General features: G+C 47.6%; 1 protein-coding gene across 4 annotated transcripts in view; it reads left to right on the plus strand.

Annotated features, from left to right (window-relative positions):
- Positions 1 to 23,689, plus strand: part of LOC143161608 (uncharacterized) — a 56,034-nt gene extending 32,345 nt beyond the window's left edge. For 2 of the 4 annotated variants that reach the window (XR_012995562.1, XR_012995563.1), the window contains 2 exons: positions 22,241 to 22,422; positions 23,507 to 23,689. Coding sequence is in view for 1 of the 4 variants with exons in the window: in XM_076340695.1 (XP_076196810.1) it covers positions 19,135 to 19,176 (42 nt within the window). In the remaining 3 variants the exon portion in view is untranslated. Of the gene's footprint in view, positions 1 to 4,588; positions 4,735 to 19,134; positions 19,184 to 22,240; positions 22,423 to 23,506 lie in introns of those variants that run through there. The other 2 variants (XR_012995561.1, XM_076340695.1) reach the window with 2 other exon arrangements.
- Positions 23,690 to 25,262: the final 1,573 nt, after the last annotated feature.

Consider the following 25,262-nt stretch of genomic DNA (forward strand, 5'->3'; position numbering starts at 1 on the left):
CTCAAGGAACAGAATAGCTTCAGGTTTTCTGGCTGTGGTCCCAGCCCTAGTGCTGCAAATCCTGTGTAGCTCAGTTAAGGTAGGGCAGTGTGAGAGAGCAGAATCAAGAAGGTCCCATGCAAGCTGGGATGTCACCAGACCATGCAGATGGATTAGGTTTTGTGCCATACTCAGGTTAATGCTTTGCAAACACTATTTCCAGACCTGAAGCGAGAGCTCCAATAATGTTTAAATAAGTTTAAAGACTGGGGATGAAATCCTTAGGCCTTGGAGTGGATGGAGCAGGGCAGTGGAGTCCTCAGAAGTGGATTTGAGATATACAGATGCCTTGTTTCTGGTTCTGTCTGGGGTATTGTGTGAGTTAGAGCAGTCACAGGGCTCCCACAGTTCAGAGTTTGAGGTACCTCAGTATCACCAAGCTGAAGGGTGCTGCATAGGCTGTGATGGTACCCTGAGTCCTCTTGAGGACCTTCCCACATGCTCCTGGATGCTGTGGCACAGTGCGGGCTGTGCTGGCAGTAGAACTGCAGTGAGCAAGGTGCAGGACAGGGCTTAAAATGCCTTGGGAAGCTGGTTTGCCAAATGTGGCTTGGGGCTCAGTGTCGATGGGCTGTTGACATCTCCCTACCAAAAGGCATCCACAGGCAGGCAGCTGAGATCTCCTTCTTTTCCCTTCCTTTTCTTTCACTCTACTGCTCCCGTTAAGCTCTCTTCACTGCACTCACCCTAATGGTCCCTCTCTCTGTTTATGTCCTTCAAACTCTTCCCTTTAAACACTTAGTCATCACTTAGCTAAACTACTATATACAAATATAGCTCTTTTGATCTTCCTACATAAATCAATACCTCCTGCCCTTTAATCTTTGTAGTGGCTTTCTCTGAGCTCTCTCCAATTTACTATCTGTCTTTGAAAGTGAGTTGTCTTTTGGGCCTGATTCTCCACAATTTCAAATTTCCCAAAGCCCCAATACCTGCCCACAGCAGGAATACATGGTGGCTCCTTACCACCTCCATTTATCTTCAAGTGGTACGAAGTGTTACGTACAGAGCACCTCTTGTCCCCTTGGACTAGTGTAGCTCTTCACAAGCAGCCCTAGCCTGTGCTGGAAGTGAACCGTGATGCAGCCCAAGCTCATGCTCCCAAGGCAGGTCTTACAGGACACTGAAAGCCAAGGCACAAGCCAGCCTCAATGTTGCTTTGCCATTTTGGGGTGAAGGACAGTTGTTCTGCTTGGGTTATGGAGAGGAATTTCTGCAGTAATTGATGGCTGTAGAGATGAATCCCATCTTCTCTGCAACAATACAGCAAATATGTGACATAGGTACAAGCAAGCCTAAGACAAGTGAAGGGAAATGAGATGCAGGGAGCAGCTATTTGTCCCTTCAGAGTGGGTAATGTGGGCATCCCTTCCTGAGCGAGGCAGCTAACCCTGCCTGGCTGCTGCTGGGGCATCTTCAGCCACTGTCAGTGGGGTTAGACCATGGGCTCAGCAGGAAGCCAGACCTGGGACACCAGTCCGAGGTGCATGTGGGGTGAGAGGCACTTGTCGTCACTGCAGCAGGGAAGGATTGCCTCTTGTCAGCTGCTTGGCTGGAGCCATGGGAGCACCAGGAGTGTCCTGCTGATGTACAGTGGGAGGTAACCTCATGCCTTGATTTAGTATAGGTGTCAGACACTGAGTCCAGCTCACACTTTATCCGAAGTGTTTAGCCTGTTAGTTATATTACATTAGGTAAATAAAACTGTCAGTGAAGTGGTCTTGAGCATGTGACCGTGGCTTTAGGGCAAGAATTAAAGGCCTCTGTAGGGCTTGAAGAGACCATTGTGCAATTCCTTCCCCCTCCTTGCCCCGACTGTTACCTCCAGTTACCTTGGGACCATTCCACCCTTGGACTGGGAACGCTGGGAAAGTCATTTAAAGCCATTACAGTAAAAAGTCTTTTTTTTCCCTTTCAAATGAAAGGTTTATAATAGCAATAAACCCCTTATTTTAGCATCTCGTTATGGGTCAAATAAAAGCTGGTGATAGCATGAGACAGAGCATCTCACCACTCTGTTCATCCCCACTGGATAAATGTAGTAGTGCTGCCATGGGCCATATAGCATAATTAGTCACTACTCTCTGCTGTTCCTAAAAGGGAAAAAAAACCCCAAACCCAAAACTTTGCAAAGCCTAGGCAGGCTGTCTGTGTCATATTTCCTGTGTTCTTAGAGGCGTTAATGAATTCATTAATCACTTAATGGCAAGGAGGGTCTTTAGGGACCAGCATCACAATTTACTGCTCCCAGGAGGCAGACTCTCTCTGTCACTGATCTAAAGTTTCAGCTCCACTAATTTGTGCCAGCAGAGCCACTGAGCTTCTGCCTGCAATCCTCAGAGCGCATGCGAACCTCCAAGCATCGTGGCTACGAGGAGCATCGCGGCGGCATACAGAGCGATGGGGGGTGCATTTGCTGGGTAAGGTCTTGCAATGAATAATGTTCTGGCTGTGAAAAGTTCAGAGGCTGAACGAGGCAAAGGAAACATCTCCCCACCCTCACAGCTGTGTTGCTTTCTTTTTTTTTTTCCACTGGGACAGGTTTCCTGAAAAACCACTGCAAAATCTCCTCCTTGCCATAGGCTTGGGAGTGCATCGTGAGCCCCAGAGGTTTCTTGCTGACTTACAGGAAATATGAGCTATGGCAGCGTGACTGTGTAATCTGGCCTGGGACTGCAGGCTATGCCGTGAGATGAGTCTGTGAATCTTTTCTAATTGAAGAACATCAGGGTGATGTATTTTGACTGAAACTGTCAGTTAAGATGTGAATTTGAATGTTTGCATTTCTGTTCCACAGAAAATGTTGATTATTTCAGTCTCTCGCCCTTGTTGCAGGAGAGCAGCTGATGCCAAAGTTCCCTACAAAATGGCTCTTTTGGCTTATTTCTAATCACACGGCAGTTCAGGGAGAGGAGGACGTGAACAGAGCCCTCCTCTCTGCTAATTCCCTTCCACCAGCCTGTCATCACTTTGCAATTGCACCCTTTTTAAAGGTTTTTTTTCTCCCTGCTTTTCTGTTCTCCCGTTTAACTTCTGCTCTGATTTCTCTTCCCATCTTTCCTCTCAGTCTGTTACTTTCCCAGATTGAGAGCCAAGGGAAGAAAAGTACGTAAGACAAGGGGTAGCAGGGCGGGCAGATCCCATGGACCATGGCTGGCTGTATGCAGGCATTTGCTCCCCATTCCTTGTACCCTCCTGGGATTCATTTCCCACAGTCATGTTCTTTGGTCAACGGTTATCATAGGGATGTGTGAGATGAAAGGCAGGAGAGAAGCTACATGTCAGAAAGGAGGGAGAGAAAGCAGGAATACAAAACCACTTCATCGTAGAAAACACAAAGGGAGGCAATTTTAATAAATGCCAGATGGTCAAAATTAACCAGAGACATGCAGAGCCCTACATGTCCAACTGTTTGCTTTGGCAGGGATCCTTCAGCTTTTTAAATTACAGTCTCCCAGGCGCCCCCTTCTTCTCCTTGGCTTTCCTCATCCCCTTCGCTCATCCTCTGGACCCCTCTTCTTACTCCACCCTTCGTCTTCTCCCTTTGGTTTCTTTCCTGGCCTCTCATCTCCTACTGCTGCCCATGATTCACGTTGCACCTCAAATGCTGCCTTACATAAGAGCGAAGGTTGACCCGTGCATGGGAACCAGCCTTCTTCCACCATGAAGAGATGTCCCCATTTAGTAGTAGGCTTGTTGAACATGGGAGCTTGCTGCATGGCCAGGCAGAGGGCTTGCATCCTGCTGGGGTATCAGGATGGTACCTGCATGGGGCGGCTGCAGGCGCGGGAAGACTACTGCCAACACAAACCCATAGAAACATTGGAGCACCCCAGCGCTGGGGTTGTCCTTCCCATGAGCATTAGCTTCTTCCTCCCCTCTCTGGGGGCTTGGGTCAGCCTTTATTTTTTTTGTTTTGGCTGGAAAGCCAGCAGGATCCCTTGCAAGCCGAGGACCCAGCATGTGCCGCTTACCCCAGCAGAGCAGGGGGGACCTGGCGTTGTTAAATTTGAGCACCGCTACATGACACGTTGCTCCAGACAATGCAATCAGGAGGGCCCTTGTACGCCACAGGCAGAGAGATCCAGCTAACGATGGGCTCTTTTGTGTGTGCGTGTGCTCTCTGCATTTGAAACATTTATTATTCTAAATTGCCTTCTGCACATTTTACAATAATTACGACTAGTGTTTGCCTTGTTATCTCCACAGTTACTAACAAGAATGCCATCATTATTCCAGTCATTAGCAAAATGGATGTTGTTGTCCGGAGTTGCCGGCTGTGGGGCTGCTTTCAGGAGGAGGCTCATGCTCTCCAACTTTGCTTGCTCCGTCTTTCTTACAGGGGGATATTGTTGTTCTCAGTAGGGTTGAACCTAAGGGGGTGAAGGGGGAACAGAGATTACGTGGAGAAGAATTGGTTTGAGGGAGTGCCAGTGGGTATCAAGATTAGCAGCGGTGAGCTCAGGGTAGCTGCTAATGGCAATATCAGTAGAAATTAGAGAAAAACCAGCCATTTCCCCATGCTCCTTCTGTGTTTGGTGTGTCTTAGGTCTGTTCCTGGCAGTACAGTCTCATACCTCTCCCTTTAAGTCCGTGTTGCTTGGACCTGAAGAAATGCTTTTGCTCTGACGATGGAGATACACGGATGAAGGGGAAAAGGCTGGAATTAAGCTGACAGCACTCAGCTACTGTAAGGTGAGTCCAGATTCTGGACCCACCGGGTCTCTCCCATTGCCCGCACAGTGGTACCCATCTCATTAGCAGTTGGAAGCTCCAGCAGAGATTCTGGACCCACTGGGTCTCCCTTGATAAACAAAAAAAGACAGGTTGGGTAGGTAATGTTTTTTATTAAGAGGATTTTTTTTCTGTGGCCTCCCTCCCAAAATTTGGCAACTCTGAAACATTTGAAAATTCATTTAGATTTCCCTCATTTCTGGGGGAGGGATATGGGAGGGAAATTGTACCCCCCCAAAAATTCCTGGTTTACCTTGATGCCTTCTGTTTCATGTCCTAATGAAAATGTTGAACTTCGTATTTCAACTCTCGCATACATTTTTCTTGAAATCTTACCAAACTGTTTACAGATGCCTGGTGACCAAATGATGCGTTTTGTTTAAGAAGTTGAGTAATAGGTTTCATTCAAATCCAAATGACTGTTTTTCTCATTTTACTAAAAAGGGAATAAAAAAAGTATTTCTTAATTTTCCTTCAATTTTTGAAATCTTGGGGGAACCAGAACTGTTAAGTATCTATCTCATTATGAGACTCCAGAGGGAAGGTCTTATTGGCTTGGAGTGTAAAGGCAATAAGCACAAACACAGAGGCAAATAACAGGCAAGGGTTTTTTCCCCAAAATATCAATTTTTTGCACCACAGTGCAAAAATTGCCACATTCTCCCATGGTTCATTCTCACAAGGCTTGGTTTCTCAGTGTTTAAAACCTACTTACATCTTTTCAGGACAACTATGTCCTCGGTACTTTTTAACTACAGAATCATATTGGTTGTCCTTGTTTTTTATAGGAAGCTAGGGAAAAATTATTTATGGGCATATTTTCCTCCTTTCTAAAAGCAAATTACTAATTCAAGGGAAGATGTATAATTGTTTCCTGATATTAGGTATTTTTAGGTGTGCTCATATCTGAATGCTAGCAAGCAGGCCTTTTTCCATTACACTTTGGAAAGAAAAACAAATTTCAATGGGATTGTATTTGTTGAATACTGATTAAAGTAACTAAACAGAATTTAGAGTTTACATGGGAAATAAGGTATAAAATGTGACTTACTGAGTTAAACTATTTCCTGTATCTTAGAAAACTATCACCAGATTAAAGCGTAACTATCATAAAACACAACTCATAATGCAGATGATAGAATAATGTTCCTTATAAGGAAAAAGGAATTTTTCATGTTCTACCAAACTTGGAATAGAGCAGAAGCAGCAATATACACATATAATGAATGACCCAAATCTGCTACAAAACAATCCATCTGTGTGTATATTAAATTACCCCAACGTGTGATATTTAAAAGTTAGTAAGGGTATCCTTCAAGTCTTGAGTAAAGTCAAAAGGAAAACTGATCTGTGATTTCTGTGGAAGTCAGCTTGTCCCCATAGATGATGCTACAGAGACAAAATTAGGACAGTTTGGGTGATCCCATAGGCCAGATTCACAAAGGTGCCTAATTCTTGGTCCAGACCTTCAAGTTCTTCTGGTTTGTGACATTTAGAGGGGAAGATCTTGTTCTTCAGGAGCTGTGGTTCCCATCAGGAAAACCTGTCCTGCTCTGTTCCACCTCTCCACCTTTCAATGTGTGTAACCTAAAGTGGGTTACCAAGCCTCATACCTTGGTTTCAGCATGCTGTTGATACACAGCCCTGTGCTATTAACTCATTTGACCCTGATCCCACAGATACCATGAGCACAGTGCCTAGACATCAGGCATCTTTTGGTGGCTGAAACTCAGATTAAGATGGTGACAATGCTGGGAGGTGGGGAAAAGAGGGAAACTTTGAATTACATCTACAGCTTTGAAAGAGGGCTAAGTGGATTATGGGCTGCACCATAGAAAGGAGGATTGGTTGGAGTGAAGGCAGCAAACTGGAGTTTTGTGACCAAAAATGTGCCTTTTCACATGGGCCTGAGCAGCCTTTTCTTCTGAGAGAGATCTTGCTATTGCCCTGACTTTATTATATTGTCTTCGGGCCATTTTAGTTCACTGGTACCTGGAGGTCACTTGAGAAGTGGACCTTGAGCATTATGCTTTTGGATGGCAGGTTTACATCACAGCTTGCAATGCTGCATCTCCATGAGCCAAACTAGATGCTTGTGTTGATTTTAAACTTCCCAGTCCTGTGCATTTACCTTGCATATCTGTGATGTCTCACTGCGGTGCAGGGTTTACAGTGACTCTAGATGCTAGTGAAGAGCAGGCAAGGAGCTCTGCTTGAACATTTACTCCGGAAGAATAAGGGAGGGCTGGTGGCCAGTTTATCACCATCTTAATATGGTCAGCTGTTGCTGAGGGAAGTGTGCAGAGCTTCAGCCTTCTCGAAAAGTCTTTCATTGCTTGGCCATTGCAAAAGAGGGCACTGGTTTGGGCTGTGGTAGGTTTGGGGCTTCTACAAGATCAGTTGCAATGCTCTAATGATGCATTTGCCACCAGGTAGAAAGAGGGGACCTAAGCGACGGGGGGAATGGAAACGGGTCCCTGCTCAGCGTGCCAGGCGAACCCCCGCCCAGCCTCCCTCACCTTCCCGGTTGCCTTTACACAACAGATATGGGGCCCTCGAACTTGAGGGCGAGGCAAACGAGGATGTAGACGAAGGTCCGTCCAGGGGGTCGCCTAGGGTGAGGCAGTCAGCCCCACGCATTATGACTGCCGCTGCTAAGAAAAAAAGGAGGGTAATTGTCATAGGCGATTCCCTTCTGAGGGGAACAGAGGGCCCAATATGCCGACCGGACCCGTCCCACAGGGAAGTCTGCTGCCTCCCTGGGGCCCGGGTCAGAGACATCACTAGGAAGCTCCCTGGTTTGGTACGGTCTTCTGATTACTACCCGCTGCTGGTTATACAGGCTGGCAGTGATGAGGTTGCAGAGAGAAGTCCTGCAGTGATCAAAAGGGACTTCAGGGCACTGGGGTGACTGGTTCAAGGATCAGGAGCACAGGTAGTGTTTTCCTCAATCCCTACAGTGGCAGGGAAGGATACTGAAAGGAGCAGGAAAACACACCTGATCAACACGTGGCTCGGGGGCTGGTGCCATCGGAAGAATTTTGGTTTTTTTGATCATGGGGAGGTTTACACGGCACTGGGCCTGCTGGTGACAGACGGAGTTCAGCTGTCTCACAGGGGGAAAAGGATCATGGCTCATGAATTGGCAGGGCTCATTGAGAGGGCTTTAAACTAGGTTCGAAGGGGGAAGGGGATAAAACCAGGCTCACTAGAAATGAGCCTAGGGGTGGCGTGCCGATGCCGGGGGCGAAATCGATAGCCCAGCTCAAGTGCATATACACCAATGCACGCAGCATGGGCAGCAAGCAGGAGGAGCTGGAAGCCATTGTGCAGCGGGAGAGATATGACTTAGTTGCCATCACAGAAACATGGTGGGGTGACTCTCACGACTGGAGTGCTGCAATGGATGGCTATAGACTCTTCAGAAGGGACAGGCGAGGAAGGAGAGGCGGTGGGGTGGCCCTGTATGTTAGGGAGTGTTTTGATTGTCTAGAGCTCAACGATTGTGATGATGGTACGGTTGAGTGTTTATGGGTAAGGATGAGGGGGAAGGCCAACGAGGCAGATATCCTGCTGGGAGTCTGTTATAGACCACCCAACCAGGATGAAGGGGCGGATGAAGCGTTCTACAAGCAGCTGGCAGAAGTCTCTCAATCGCTAGCCCTTGTTCTTGTGGGGGACTTCAACTTCCCGGATGTCTGCTGGAAATACAACACGGCAGAGAGGAAGCAGTCTAGGAGGTTCCTGGAGTGTGTGGAAGACAACTTCCTGACACAGCTGGTAAGTGAGCCTACCAGGGGAGGTGCCTTGCTTGACCTGCTGTTTACTAACAGAGAAGGACTGGTGGGAGATGTGGTGGTCGGGGGCCGTCTTGGGCTTAGCGACCATGAAGCAGTAGAATTCTCCATTCTTGGTGAAGTAAGGAGAGGGGGCAGCAAAACCGCAACCATGGACTTCCGGAGGGCAGACTTTGGCCTGTTCAGGACGTTGGTTGAGAGAGTCCCTTGGGAGATGGTCCTGAAGGGCAAAGGGGTCCAGGAAGGCTGGACGATCTTCAAGAAGGAAGTCTTAAAGGCGCAGGAGCAGGCTGTCCCTGTACGCCGTAAGAAGAACGGGCGGGGAAGACGACCGGCCTGGCTGAACGGGGAGCTCTTGCTGGGACTCAGGAAAAAAAGGAGAGTTTACCGCTCATGGAAGAAGGGGCAGGCGACTCAAGAAGAGTACAGGGATCTCGTTAGGTCGTGCAGAGAAGAAATGAGAAAGGAAAAAGCCCAGCTAGAACGCAATCTGGCCGCTGTCGTTAAAGACAACAAAAAAAGTTTTTACAAATATATTAATGACAAGAAGAGAGCCAAGGAAAATCTCCATCCCTTATTGGATGCGGGGGGGAACATTGTCACTGAGGATGAGGAAAAGGCTGAGGTACTCAATGCCTTCTTTGCCTCAGTCTTTAACAGGCAGACCAGTTATCCTCAGGGTACTCGGCCCCCCGAGCTGGAAGACGGGGACGGCGAGCAGGATGAACCCCCCCTAATCCAAGAGGAAGCAGTCAACGACCTGCTACGCCACCTGGACGCTCACAAGTCTATGGGGCCGGATGGGATCCACCCGAGAGTGCTGAGGGAGCTGGCAGAGGTGCTTGCCAAGCCACTCTCCATCATTTATCAGCAGTCCTGGTTAACGGGGGAGGTCCCAGACGACTGGAGGCTTGCAAATGTGACGCCCATCTACAAGAAGGGCCGGAAGGCAGATCCGGGGAACTACAGGCCTGTCAGCCTGACCTCGGTGCCGGGGAAGATTATGGAGCGGTTCATCTTGAGGGCGCTCACAAGGCATGAGCGGGACAACCAGGGGATCCGGCCTAGCCAGCATGGATTCATGAAAGGCAGGTCCTGCTTGACCAACCTGATCTCCTTCTATGACCAGGTGACCCGCCTAGTGGATGAGGGAAAGGCTGTGGATGTGGTCTACCTGGACTTCAGCAAGGCCTTTGACACCGTCTCCCACAGCATTCTCCTCGAGAAGCTGGCGGCTCACGGCTTAGACAGGTGTACTCTTTGCTGGGTCAAAAACTGGCTGGACGGCCGGGCCCAGAGTTGTGGTGAATGGAGTTAAATCCAGGTGGCGGCCAGCCACGAGCGGTGTTCCCCAGGGCTCAGTACTGGGGCCGGTCTTGTTTAATATCTTTATCGATGATCTGGATGAGGGGATTGAGTGCACCCTCAGCAAGTTTGCAGACGACACCAAGTTGGGCGGGAGTGTTGATCTGCTCGAGGGTAGGAAGGCTCTGCAGAGGGACCTGGACAGGCTGGATCAATGGGCCCAGGCCAACTGTATGAGGTTCAAGAAGGCCAAGTGCCGGGTCCTGCACTTCGGCCACAACAACCCCATGCAGCGCTACAGGCTTGGGGAAGAGTGGCTGGAAAGCTGCCTGGTGGAAAAGGACCTGGGGGTGCTGGTTGGCAGCTGGCTGAACATGAGCCGGCAGTGTGCCCAGGTGGCCAAGAAGGCCAATGGCATCCTGGCCTGCATCAGAAATAGTGTGGCCAGCAGGAGTAGGGAAGTGATCATGCCCCTGTACTCGGTCCTGGTGAGGCCGCACCTCGAATACTGTGTTCAGTTTTGGGCCCCTCACTACAAGAAGGACATCGAGGTGCTGGAGCGTGTCCAGAGAAGGGCAACGAGGCTGGTGAGGGGTCTGGAGAACAAGTCTTATGAGGAGCGGCTGAGGGAACTGGGGTTGTTTAGCCTGGAGAAAAGGAGGCTGAGGGGAGACCTCATCGCTCTCTACAACTACCTGAAAGGAGGTTGTAGCGAGGTGGGTGTCGGTCTCTTCTCCCAAGTAACTAGCGATAGGACGAGAGGAAACGGCCTCAAGTTGCGGCAGGGGAGGTTTAGATTGGACATGAGGAAAAATTTCTTTACTGAAAGAGTGGTGAAACATTGGAACAGGCTGCCCAGGGAAGTGGTGGAGTCCCCATCCCTGGAGGTATTTAAAAGACGAGTAGATGAGGCACTTAGGGACATGGTTTAGTGGGTGGTGGTGTTGGGTCGACGGTTGGACTCGATGATCTTAGCGGTCTTTTCCAACCTCAATGATTCTATGATTCTATGATTCTATGATTTCAGTCTTCAGAAAGCTCTCATTGATCTTTGACGCAGCAAGCCCAACTCCTGAATTGGATAAATCTATGTATAAATCTGATAATCTATCTTGGTTGATAATACCAAGTGCTTGAAAGGAGACAGGATTACCATTTGTTGGCAGCATTTGGCTATACTAGAGAGCCTCCACTGCTGTCCCGCATGTCCTCTGGCAAGCAGCACATGGCCCATGAACATCTGAGCAGACCCTCTGAAGGAGGTTGGACTTGGTGACTTCAGTGTCCTGTGCCAACCTAGGACCTTACTGTTCCCATTAAAGCACTGGTAGTAGCATCGCAGTGACCAGAGACCCAGGTCCTGCCATACTGGACTCTCCATCCACCTCTGATCAGAGATGCTGCTAGCGAATTATGCCTAATTAAACAGGATAAAGATGGCAAGAGAAGCAGAGGGATTAAAACTAGGGCTGAGTAGCTGGGAGTTGCCATTGTTCTTGTTTATGCTGAGTCTCTCCATGGGGGATGTTCTTCAGTTTGTCTCAGCATGCCAAGAGTCCTTTAAGTGAAAGGCTGTGGTTTACAGAGTCAACAGATTTAAGCAGGCTATGAATATTAATTATTAATTAGTCTTGGAGAGTGCTATACATTAGATTGGTGAAGTAGTTAACAGCTCTGCCTCCTCCTCCCCGCAGACACGCTCTTGCTGTCAGATTTCTCTCCCTGACTAAGACCCCAGTGCTAGAATTAGGCCAGAAACTATTTTCCAGTCGAGTGGCTTTTAATGGGCTCTCCAGACTTGTTCTTTGCATCCTGTGAGTGACTAGATATGTGAAGAGGAGAGACAGTGGGATTGATTCATACCATAAGAAGTATTAGGTTTTTAACTAAATGGGGCTTGGTGCTGCTGGAGGTTGTATCTCATTCTCCAGAAGTGCCTGCTAATTACCCACAACATAGGGCAGGGCTCTGCTCGGGAGAAGCCCATTTGCAGGACTCCTGAGGGAAGCTGTATTTCTGATGAAAGGCACAGAGCGGTGGTCTTTTTTGGATCACCTCTTGTGGTGAGAGCATCTTACCGGGCTCAGCATGTTTCTGGGTATCCCTCGTCCACCTCAGCTATGGCAGAATGAATGAAGTGGTGTTTTGTGTAATGAGCATGATGGTTTGGAGATGGTGGCATGTCCCAGCTCTCCTCTGTTAAGGAGGTGTTTGAGCATCACTTACACCTTTTAAAGCCATTCAGGTGTCGCTTCCCACCAGGAAGGAAACACCAGGGTTGTTTCCTCTCTGTGTGATGCAGCATGTCCTGGTTGGGGCACATGCTCTGTTAAGGTCACACACACCTTCTTGTGTTCTGAAATTTTGCCCATGTGAAGGGACTTGCCATGGGACAGGAGTGCCATGAGGGAAGGCACTTTGGGTTGGTGTTGATGGGGTCTTCTGCTGAGCTAAGCTGGCATAGCTCTGCTGGCTTTAGGGGTAAATCTGAGTCTGAGCTGGTGTCTTACAGCAGTGGATGGAAAAGACACTCCAAAATTAGAAGTAAGCCAAGAGCAAGCTTCAAGTCCTCCCTGGTGGCCTCACTGCATGCTCCATAGCTATGTGAGGAGCTCAGTTCTGCTTCCCAACCAGTTCTCCTTTCCTTCCTTCCTTCCCCCATTCTGCAGCCAGGCATCTCAGAGCAGTGGTCTGTCCAGGGAGCTGGAGGCTGAACAAAGTTCTGCAGGTGGGAGCCAAACAAAGGAGTTCCCCAAGCAAAGGATGAGCCATGAGCCTCTGGGGACATCCAGCTCCCCATTGACTCCAGCTCTTGGACCGGCCAGGTTCCTCCACCTCCCGGGATGAGTCCCTGGCATGGCAATTTGGGATAAAGCACAGTCCTAATTATGGGAATCACTCAAGCAGCAACAAAAAGGGCAGTGGAGAGGAGGCTCGGGAGCTCCTTCTGTAAAAGGAAGGAGTTTGACTTGTTTCCAAACATCTAGCATGCTTTGTTCGTGTGCTGTATTAAATAGCCTGCAGAATTTAATTCCTCTGGGAAAAAAAACAAAACAAAACAACCTCCCCACCCCCAAAGTGCAGCAATGTTGTAATTGGGCTGTGACAAAGCTGAATGCCTCCTGATCAGGGAGGGGGGTGGTTGTTTGTAATTCTGCATCGTAAGAGAGACATGGCACGATCCTCTGTCTAGGCAGACAGTTTGGCAGGGAAAGTCACAGCTGGGTGATTCCAGCTCCCCCAAGCTGGGGCTTTTAGAGTGAAAATGCTGACAGATTCGCAGCAATAGCGGGCAGGACTCTCATAATTTATTTTTAATGCCATGCTGGCTTTAACTGTGCAATTTCCTCCGGGGTGTTTGCTTTGAGATTGCGAGATAATTACATCTCAGAAACCAGGCTAATTACAGTTAACAGCCTGAAAAAGTGAAGGCCCCCCCCTCCCCCCCCCCCCCGCCCAGGTTTTTCCACCAGCGTTCCTCATGACCGCCCCTTCACATCACGGCAGCACTGGCGAGGAAGTCAGTTTGGCACAGCACAGGGACATTCCCTTCCCGTCCTCGCCCCACGGAGGTGACGCCCCATTGATTTGTATTGGGTGGGGACATGGCAACCCCTGCCAGGACTGTGATGGAGAACTCGATAGTGGGAAGGTCATCACTGGTGTGGAGGGGAGGAGAAGGCAGCACTGGTGGGGAGGACTGGGAGAGGTTGGTGCTGTGGTCAGTGTATCAGTGCCCTCTGTTGGGTGGACCAGCCCGCTCAGCCATGTGCACGTTGCTCAGCCAAGTGGAAAAAAATCCTGAATTTTCCAAGCCTTACCATACATGACTTAGGTCCAGCTTCATGCATACAAGCAGTTAGCTGGGGAGCATGTTGTCTCCCTCCAGCTGTCATACCTTAGTCCATCCATTCCCATTATTACCTTCAATTACTCATCGGCATGCAGGGCATGAGCTAGGTGTTGGCAAGCCCTTGGGCTGGGATTGAAGTCGGGATCTTATCGCCAAGCCTGCCGCTGCCTTCCCCCGTACCACACTGAAAGATGCTTCCCCCTCCTGCCTCTGTGCTGTTTTTTCTCCATTTAACATATTTATTTTTAGTGGTGGGGGGGGTTGTAATTGTGGTGAACTATGGCTTTTGCAGGATAGTTAATACCTTTATTAGTCCAAATGGGAAAAGGAATAAAAAAATTCAACCCAAACCTGACAAGAGTGTGGGCTTGGAGTCTCGTGAGACAAGAGCAGACTTTGCATCCAAGACGTGTCCTTGTTTCTGTCTCTATCAGCTGGTCTAATAAAAGCTCCTAATGTTTTCTACAGGCGTTGCTGCCTTAATTTATGAGTTTGGTCAGGGACCAGGAGCCCACTCGGCTGTCAGAAACATGAATGGGTGGGAGGGATGCTAATTTTAATGGGAATACAGTGGGGCAGAGCAGCCAGAGCTCCCTAGGAAATAGGGATGTGCTTTCCCCAGAAGCCCAGGGGTGGCAGGTCCTCAAGGTGTTTCTGCAGGGCTTGACTCTCCTTGCTTAGGCTGAACTGACTGCAGTACCACTCCAGCGCACTAACTGCAACTCTTGACGCAGCCCATGCTCCTTCAGAAATAAGTCTGAAAGCTTAAAAGGCTCATCCTGCCTTGAGCGTCGCCTCGCTCTACCACAATGTGGTTACCAGGCTCCATAGAGAATGACAGCAAAGAGCTTCAAAGCAACGCAACCCCCCCCACCCCATCCTCCAGCAGCCTCAGATGCTGTCTGGCAGCGTATGCATACCCTTTCTCTTCATGTTTTTACACTATCTGGAAGGTTGGCCCCTAATTCTTGCAGTCTTGAAAAATAATTAATTTTCTTTTCTGGGATTCCAGATCAGGGATTAATTTAATGATTTTTTCCTTTCCCATTGTTTGTTTTTAATGATTAAGGTGATAGTTATAAATTGTTAACAAGTTCTGGTGGAAATGTGATCCTTGGGAACTTTTTTTACACTGAATAAAATAACAGTGAGATTGATTTAGCAAAGCCGGTTGAGTTGCTGTGTCTTCAAATATTATCTTGGTTCTGCATGAAGGACCAGATTTTCAAGAATTATTTAGGCCTAACCAAAATCAGGTGCTTAAGCACCTTCAAAATAAGAGAGCTTCTGTCTGTAGGGAGTGATAATATTGTGTGTTAAATCAGCCAGTGTATTAGACCTTACTTTTTTGGCTAGGTAATTTTTTTAGGCGGATCGTTTCCTCTGGCAAACCGTTGAGCTGGCACAGACTGATTGTTTTATGAAAACCCCCCCTTTCTCCACTGGAAACAGCCCGTTTCCCTGGAGGTCACCAGGGCTTGCGAGGGTTGATGCTCGGCCAGTGACATCTCCATGGGACGCTTGGTGCAGTGGTATTTCGGCATGACCGGGTTTGCATGGAGGAGGCAGAGCTTGTGGGGTTGCGTTGGCTCATTTTGCTTTGCTTTCCTTCTGCTTAGTGTTTGCTGATCTACAAAGCATTTACTCCTGGCAATTATTCTGATGAGGCAGGGGGTTATTTGAAAGCTGCGACAAGGTTTCTGGGGAAATGTCTTCAAAGGATGATCTTCTTCCGATGGAGGTTGTAATTGTTTAATGATTTTCTGTATAGATTTCTGTGTGGGCTGCTACGGGACAGCCAGAGCTGGTTCGTCAGCAGAGCTTCTGCTCGTGCTTCACCCTCTCCTCCCCCGGCACTCAGTGGCTGGTCAACTGGCTTCTGTGCATTATCGTAGTCTCTTGGTTTATATTTCCCTTGGTTTTTACTGCTCTATGTCAGACCCAAACCTCAAACTTGTCACCTTTTTTTCCAATTAAATCAGTTGACCATGCACAAATGTGTTGTCTCTCCCAGCACACCTTGCCTCTCTGGCACCCTTAGTCTGCACGGCTGCAGTAACGCTGCTTTAACAACAGAAACAGGGTTGGGGCAGGACCTCTGAGCCACCACGTCCCGCTCTCTGCTACTGCAGCTGATGAAGCATCTCATCCCTCTCCTAGGCTGAAAAAACCCCCCCTTCATATTGCATTGCCTTTTCCCCTAATTGTTTGAACAGCGAGAAGCCTTATTCTAGTTTCTCACCTAAATTTATTCATGAGTGGTTTATGACCTTTTGCTGATGTTGTCCTTTCACCTTAAATAGCACTTTCTCTTCCTTCATGTTAAACCTCCTGATACATGGAGAGAGAACAATTTTATCACCTCTCCACCTTCATTTTCTGAGACTAACAAGTCAGGCTCTCCTAGCAGCTGACTCTTGTAAAAAGGCCACTTTTGCTCTGATGGTCCGGATAGTCTTCCTCTGAGCCAGTTCCAGTCTGAGCTCACCATCTTTGACCCCAATTTTGGGTGACAAGGATTGCACAGCGCTTCACATGCAGTCTCACCAGACTCTGTACAGTGAGCCTTTGCCCACCTGAAGCACGTGCAGATGCTTGTGAAACCCCAGTGTTTACGTGGAGCTTCTGCAACATGCAAGACCACTGTGTTTGAGGAATGGGATTTTAAAAGGTTTGATCCCTTTCTCAATGAAGTCACAGTTGAAATTCCCATCGATTGCTAAGGTGTGTGACTAGGACTTAATAAGTCTTGTTGCTCAGTGTCAGAAGTGGTGAACTCCTCTTGACATGATAAATCACGTGCCAAAGGCGTTGATGTGCCTGACAGACAGCTGAGGGGAGCAGGAGCTCAAAGCAGGCAATGGCAGTGCAGGCCCAGGGATGGGTCCCCTCCTCCTGCCCCCTTTGCTTTGCTCAAGGAGTAAGAAGCACATAAATATTGTTAAATCATTTTTAAAATGAAAGAGAGAAAAAACGAGGCAAAATTGTACCCTTGGCTCCCTGATGGATGGGAGCAGAGCTTGTGCAAAGCTGACAAGGACTCCAGAAGCCTGGATCCTGAGCAGGCAGAGAGATTTTGGACACAGCCAGTGTTGTGGTCTGCGTCTGAAATGTTTGAGTCCTTTTACACAGGTGGGAATGCAGGGAGTGGGTGATAAGGAGAGGCGCAGAAAGATCCTCCTTTCCAACCATGGCACGTGGTGTTGGGAACTGCGGTTGAGTCCTGAGACTAGCCGGAGATCAACCAGAGATCCTGTCTGCTGGAACCAGAATCCTTCTGTTTCCTGATCTAAGCCCCGTCACACAAAGCAGATGTAAAGGTCTAGCCAAGATCAGGAAAGCTTTTGTGTGCGAGGTGGAGGCAAACGGTGACTCTGTGTGCTGCCAGCCCAAGGAGCCCGTGCAAGGGGAAAATCAGGTACCTCTGGGGCAGGAGAGAGCTGGCTCTGCAGGGGAAAGGGCACTATGCCTGCTGTAGAATATAACCTGGCTTTCTGGAGTGGTCCCGGGTTAAACAATGCCTGTGGCACGACCTACATCTTCTGCAGTGTCAGAGGGATGCTGTGCCTTGTTCTGCCTTGCCTCCATTGTCTCCAGCTCTGCGCCGTGGAGGTCTCTTCTGTGAGCAGCTGCCTCTCGTGTCGCGGCACTGCAAGTTGCTAAACAAAGCAAGGGAAAATCAGGCACAAGCTGTGCAATTTGCAGATGATCTGTGTACCTGCTAGTTCGTAACAGATGTTTTCCTTCGTGTGACCATTTGTGAGCTGCTTCCTTGTCACAGTCTGTAGTAGCTGTAATGCTCGGGAATGAGTGATATCTTACACCTGCACAGAGCAACGTTCCTGCCTATAAACTTGCTTTGCAATTCCCGAAATCTCCCATTACACAGAGTTTTATATCCAGTGCAAACAATGGCAAAATAAGACTGCATAATATTTTTGACACAGGCTTTAAAAAAAAATAGAAGAGGGGAATTGCAGGAATTGGATGGGGTCCACATAACTCCCTATCCTCTCTGAGGGGTGGCCAGGGGTGGATGTTGCAAAGGAAGGTGCAGCAGAAGGCAAATCTGCCCCATGTTAGATCTGCTCATCATCTCCAATAGCTGGAGGTTGCCTGCAATATTAATATCACTTTCAGCAGAGATGTTGGTATTTAGCTGTTGTAACTCCAGCTATTCTTGTTATCCACGTACATGCCTGCTTCCTCTCTGAAATGTCACACATTCTTGGCCACGACAACTTCCTGTGGAAGTTAGCTCCATAGTTTAATTATGCATTGTGCAAACCCCGTGTTTCCTTCTGCAGGGCTGTGCCAGCGTGGTGTCAGCAGCACAGAAACGCTGGGTCAATTATTATAGGGTTGCTTCTGAACAGCAAAACATCAGCATGGCATAACTAGTGTAGGCTCGGGTTGTGCTTGGCTTTTCAGGCAGGCCTCTAACACATAAAAGGACTGCAATTCCTCATCTCCTGGGCAGGTTTGCAGGTGCATGGGAATGTGATACTTTCCTTTGGGTTACTAGCAAGGGGAAAGGGTGGTCTGTCTCAGAAAGGCTGTTGATTTTTCCTGGCTCCTTGTGACCTTTACCACTGGACTGCCAGACTGGTATTTCAGATAAATGTGCAGCAAAACTTGAAATGGGCCAAGAAGAATCTTGTGCTGAAGAGACGAATTTTGCAGAGAACTTTTTCCCTTGTATGTGGCACTCTCCCAGATAATCAAGGTCTTTTGGTAGCTCAGGGCTTGAGTGCACAGGGATGGAGGGGTGGGTGCACCTCTGTGATGGGAGAAGGATGGTCTGGCTGGGAAACCAGTGCTTGCCGTACTGCACTGGGCTGCTGTAACTGTATCAGCATACTCCCAGAAACACCTTTCTTGTCCACTCTAGAGGTAGATAATGCTAAACCACAGGGATGACTCTTGGAAATTTTTTCCTGTGCTCATTTTGCACCAAATTCCCATGTGGGCTTACCTGCAGAGATCTGTGGGAGCCTGGATTCCCCACGGGTGCTGCTGGAACGCGCTGCAGTCTGTCAGGAACGGCTGCTTGCCATCTGCTATGGAGATGGGCAGAAGAGAGCAGGGGACCGTGACAGGTTTTAGTGAGGTACCTTCAGGCACAGCATCCTCCAGTATAGCTCTGTCCAGAGCAGCAGGATCAGACCTCTTGCAGCAGCTAAGCTGAGAAAAGAACATAAATTTCTTTGCTGCATACAACAGAGGAGAAACCTCTGTTGCATGGCTAAGGTTTGTCATGCTGCCAAACAGCCCCCTGCCCGATAGTGTGAGCTTGGCTTGGTCGAGACTCTTGGAAACTGGTTGGGCAAAATGAGAAATGTGGGTATGGGCAGTTGGGTGCATCCTTGTACCCCCCCAACTCAGTGCCTGTTCTTCACCTCACAGTGTGAACCAGCCTGCTGCGACAAGAAACTCAAGGAGATTTAAGATGGCACCTGCCTTTTGGGGAGAGTAGGGGTGAGTGACGTGGGTTTGGGGGTGAAGGTTGGGCTAGGGTGAGGAGCAATGCTGACTGGGGGGATGTGTGTGGTGGCAGGAGCTGTAGTTACAGGGGGTCTTGCTTGAGGCATCCATGCTTTTGAGATAACAGACTTTCAAGGCAGAACAAAGGAGGGGAGGGAATCGGAAGGCAAGGAGTATCCCATGTCATGGATGACAGGCAAACAGACATTTTTCCATGTGTAGCTTCAAAAAGCTGGGACAAAATAAGAGCCAAAAAATTTCCTCTGAGATGTAGCTCTAAACAAGGGGATTATACCAGTCAGCTCAGATCTCCTGGCCATCTTACTTGAAGGGGCCCAAAGTAACAAGCAATATTTAACGTGAAAATCTGGGATAAGGTCAGGAAAAAGGGGGGACTTTGCCCTGGGTTGCTGGCTCTGCCAGCATGACCCCCTTGTGACCTGCTTCTGCTCTGTGTGCAGGGGGAAATTTTTCTTCCCTTCCCTCTCCTGTTGTCAAATTCATGCCCAGCTAACCAACAAATTCATCTCTTCAGAGATCAATTACAGTGTTTGGCTGCGAAGCCTGGAAATCCAATTAACTCCCAAATTTTTTTTTTCTGTTTTAAAAAAAAGGGGGGGAGGGGAGGGAGAGAGAGACAAAGAGAGAGAAACACATTGAAGCAGGGGCATAAATCACCTCGAAAACATTCCAAACATTAAAATAAACAAGGACAAATTTTAACTTCATTTGTCTGTTTTTGAGACTCTGTCACTGATTTATTTTACTGCTCTGTCTGAACCTCATTTTTGTCTTTGCTCGAATTCAGAGTTGGTCGCTGTCTCTGGAGTGGAGCCACAGGGCCGGATGCCTCCTGCAGCCATGCCACGATGCACTGCCCATGTAGGGCATCCTCCTTTCTGCAGGGCTGTGGTCCACTCACCTGAGGTTTTAAGGGGTTAAACTGTCTCCATCCTGTAGGGCATTTGGGGACTGATTAAAATGGATGCTCAGCTCTGCCTGGGTCTGAATGGGCTAGTAGTTTGGGTGAGGAGCGTGACCCTCTGGACTTCCTAGAAGGAAATAACTTTGCTTCTCAATCACAGACTTCTGACTTTTTGCAGCCACCCAGAACTGGCTGTTCAAATTGAACCTCTTTGTCTCAACCTCATGTCCTTGATCTTTTAGGAGACTTACTCCCTTTGACCAACTCTACCACGTCCTCAGGCTTCCCAAAGGCTTAAAGGAGACTCTTCTCCACAAGAGAGTGAAATGGTGACCAGCAGGTGGAGGGAGGTGATTCTGCCCCTCTGGTCCGCTCTGGTGAGACCCCACCTGGAGTACTGCATCCAGCTCTGGAGTCCTCAGCACAGGAAAGACATGGACCTGTTGGAGCAGGTCTAGAGGAGGGCCACAAAAATGATCAGAGGGATGGAACACCTCTCCTATGAAGAAAGGCTGAGAGAGTTGGGGTTGTTCAGCCTGGAGAAGAGAAGGCTCCAGGGAGACCTTATTGCGGCCTTTCAGTACTTAAAGGGGGCTTATAAGAAAGATGGGGACAGACTTTTTAGCAGGGCCTGTTGTGATAGGACAAGACATAATGGTTTTAAACTAAAAGAGGGTAGATTTAGACTAGATATAAGGAAAAAATTTTTCACAATGAGGGTGGTGAAGCACTGGAACAGGTTGCCCAGAGAGGTGGTGGATGCCCCATCCCTGGAAACATTCAAGGTCAGGTTGGACGGGGCTCTGAGCAACCTGATCTAGTTGAAGATGTCCCTGCTCATTGCAGGGGTGTTGGACTAGACGACCTTTAGAAGTACCTTCCAACCCAAAGTCTTCTATGATTCTATGGTGTCCATGTGGAAACACACGGAGTCCACTGAAGTGCCTGAAGATGAGTGGGACCCAGTTGTGTCTCAGGCTCAGGTGGTCTCACAGAGATATTAAGAGAAGGACTGAGAAATATTGCAAGAAATTTAAGGGAAAGAAGTAAGGACTGACATATTTGTGATGTTTCTGGCTTTGGGAATTGGCCAACCAAGGGTCTAGCAAGTCATCAGTGATACGGCTGCCTAATGAAACAAGTGGGTATGAATGGTAGTGGAGTCAGAAGAAGAACCTTTGCCTGAATAAAAGACTTTTCTAGCTCTCAAATGCCTGCTCTTTGGCTGAAGACATTTTGGAGTAGGAATGCAGGCACCTAACTGTGGTGGTTGGTACCAGTGACAGGTACTGGGCATCTGTACAGTAGTTGCAGATATGACATAATATCCTTGAGGGGCTGGTGCCCATCTGGAGTGGCAGCAAGCTGGGGGGAATACCCTGGCACATCCCAAACAGGGAGGTGTCATCCCTGGTCTCTGGGGCTGGAGAACCTCTGTCTCACTCAGGCAATAGGCATTTGAACCTGAAGCATCTGTGCTGTTGTCCGTAGTCCCTGTCCACCTCATTCAAGAAGCTTTAGTTTTCATTCCAGAGGAGGATTGGGGGTTGTTGTGAAGAGTTGTCACCCTTCCTTCAGCTCTGTCAGAAACTCTTCAAGAGGCAGTTAACAAATAACCTTCCCTTGGGATAAATTAGCTCCCAAACCCAATTCAATAGCTGCTCATTTTAAGATGTCCTTGTTACCTTGTGTGAGTGGCTGATCTTCCTTTGAATCCTGCTGTGTTTTCAGACCCCGTGATTGCTGCAAGCAATCATGAGTTCCACATTAACAGCTCATGCACTGATTGCACTGAGCATCCCAACACAACCTTTTGTGAAAAGTTTTGGAAAGTTGAGCTCCGTGCTATGCTATCAGAAAGCTACACAGATCTCACTCCATCACATATTCTGGTGACTGACTCTTCAAATGAGGACTCGTTTGCAGGGGCTGGTGTGCAGAGGAGATCTGTGCTTCAGAGTCCAGCTTTAGAAAGAAAATCTTGTAGGCATTTTCAAGGAAACATGGTGATGATGCAGAGTTGTCCAACAGCCTCCAGGCAGCCTGGAGCAAAGACTCTGAGATGTTCAAATAGTAATCCAAATGGATTTTTTTTTTCTCCAGCCCAACAGTGTTGCAGAGTAGGACAATGGCATTGGGATAGCTCCAAAAAAGAAAAAGAACCGCATCAGAAAGAAAACCTCCTGCCATGTCATTTTGCCCAGACCTTCCAGTGAGACAGCCTTTCCCAACTCCATCAAGGACCATCCCTCATGTACCAAAAGCATTGCCGCTGTTTGAAAAGAGTAAGTCATCCTTATTAACAAGCCTTTCCAAGAACAACAAACTGAAACATGCAGTCTTGCATGGATGCTCCAATATATATCTTTGGCTTTCAGGACCATTGTGAGATTTTTATTTCCTCTCACACCAATGGCAGCTGTATTGTAATGTATCTTGCATTGATTAAAAATCTCTTTAGTCAAATACTGGCAGGGGAAGTGTTCAAAACTTTTGACTCCTAAAAGCTGCTACTTGACTGTGAGTGAATTCATCCAGAGATTGGTCTGCCAGACTGGTGTGCAATACAAAATCTCCGCTCACCTTTATTTCCAAAGCTGCCAACAAACTGCAGTGACAGGTATCAAGAGAAATCTGTGTCCAATAGGACAGAGTAGGCTATGGTCAGTTCCTTTGCAGGAGATATTACCCCAAGAAACCTTTGTTATAGACAAAACCCCTTACTCAATTTATCAATCCCTAGTTACGCTTCAAATTCCTATATCCCAAATCCATGGGATAGATTAGATAGCTCAATTTGAAATGTGAAAGTAGGCTGGAAATCATTGCTGTGCAAATTGTGTAGACGGTTAGGTTTTTTTTCTGTTCCATGGCTGAGCTGGACTTCAAAAGAATAAATAAAATACGTTCTGGTAGCTCCCAGTGAGGAGTATACTTCTTTGGAGAAAAGAAAAAAAAAAACCCTCCCAATATTTTATTCAACCCAGAGTGAAGTATTTTGATTTGGGGGAATTCAGCTAATTTTCTTACTCCTCAAAATAGGTCAACTTTGAAATACAAAATGTCACGTTGAAACAGAAAGTTGAATAGAAATGTTTAGAAAGTGTAAGATTATATATACATATATTTGGAAGTTTAACAAGCTTGTGAATGGAAAGAAAGCATCCAGGCTATTTATAATTCAATTAGGCTTAGATTTAGGACTAGTTTTCACTCTCCGTAAACTGCATTTCTTTTTCATTTAGAACAATCTCCTTCCTTCATCAAAGCCCCTTCTCCTAGCTATAGCTGGAAATATATAGCTATAATATAGTTAGAATGACTATAGCTATACTGTGTCAGCTAACTGCTGTATTTTTCTTTCCCAAGGCTCTCCAGGCATCTAGGCGTGTTCACTTGGGAGTATTGGCATTTGGGACCGAGGTATGGAAAACCAGGGCATGTGCTGCTGGAACTGTTATCAAGGAAATTTAATCCAGCAACCCTCTCCTGCAGGACTTCTCAAGGCTTTGTCTCTTTTCCTCCATTCCCCTGCAAATGTCCTATACCACATTTTCCTTTCATTAAAAAAAAAAAAAGTCTTAAAAAATACTCTTCTCTCTTTTTTTGGTAGCTTTTCAGTGTTCTTGCACCGTTTCTCTTTGTGGCACTGGTTACGTATGTGTAAATAGTAAGTTAGTTTCTATTCTCACTCTGGGGGGTTGGCTTCCAAACTGTTTATTGAGTAATAAAAAGAGAAAATTACAAGCCGTTGCCCAGGGATAATGTGCTAATAATTTGATGACTGGACAAACGGTTGGAACAGCCCACAAATGGTGGTAAGCAGGAAACCTGGTATCTATTGCCAACAGAGCCACCCCTGAGGAGATAAAACCTCACTGCTAGTAATCAAAGTTGATGCAACAACTGTGAGCTATTAAAAATTACTTTGGGGATGGGTGGTAGGATGATCATTATTACTTTTGGAGCAAAAGTGGCAGATAAGCTTTTTGGAAGGTGTTTAGAAGTTAGTCCTACATGGAGTGAATGCAACAGACCACCATGTCTGCCCACACTCGGGTCCACGCAGCCCACAGCTGCTGGGCTGGAGGCTGGGAATTCCTGGAAAAACAAAGATTAAAGGGTGTTAATGGTTTCAAGCAAACATGAATCATCCCAGAGATAAGAATAGGTTTAGTTTTGTTTAGACGTTGTCCAATTGTGTAGTACTCAAGCCCACCAAGCAGTGTCCCAGCTTTGGTGCTGCAGAGCACAGAGCCAGAATCTGCTGCTGCAGGGTGACCATGGGGTTGCACCCAGCTATGTGATAACATGCCCCATCTCTCTGACCCCAAAACTTGTGGTTTTAATTATTTCTATTTTTCAGCCCACATCTGTAGCTGGTTTAGTTCCCGTCCAGTAAATCATCCCACTCCTTTGAGACTCCTGATGAACCCCTGACCTCTGTGAAGCTGTGGGTACAACAGGAGCTATGGGCTAACTGTAAAGTGTGCCTCTGACCACCAAACATGGTCAACTGCTGCCATTTAAATGCTTCTGTTCAGTTGCCAAAGGCTTAGGAGTAAACAGCATTGCTCAACTTGCCTGTCCTAAACCACTCTGAGATGTGCCCCATTTTCCATCTCCAGGAGGATTTCCTAATCCTTCTTGGGGGCAGAACATCATATCTGCACTATTTTCTTTCCACTGATGTGGAGTTCAGTGGAGGATTGGGTGAGGAGGGCCCTTGAGAGGTCTCATTCTCCGCCCATCTCCCATGAGGCGGGATGAGCTGTACCTCTTCCAAACCAGCGGCAGATCCAGCTCTCGACGTGGGCAGGAAGCCATGCAACTGGGAGTAGCTGTTTGCAGCTGCCAAGACCTCACATTTGTATGTTAGTGATGCAGATACAATCTCATAAACCAGTCTCCATTCTGCTTTACTGCTGATTTAATGATCGGAGGAAGAACTTGACTGTTTATTAAAACATTAGACAGTAAACTTTAACAATAGACAGTAAAGGGTTTTGTTTTTCCATCTTTCTGATTGTTAAAGCAACAACACGTTGAGCTAAAGAGGGACCTGCTCCCAACCTCCGAATCCACAATGACGGTACGGGGTTGTGATGTGACTGGGCAGTGCTCC

This window comes from Aptenodytes patagonicus, chromosome 6 (assembly GCF_965638725.1).
Source record: "Aptenodytes patagonicus chromosome 6, bAptPat1.pri.cur, whole genome shotgun sequence".
NCBI classification, from domain to species: domain Eukaryota; kingdom Metazoa; phylum Chordata; class Aves; order Sphenisciformes; family Spheniscidae; genus Aptenodytes; species Aptenodytes patagonicus.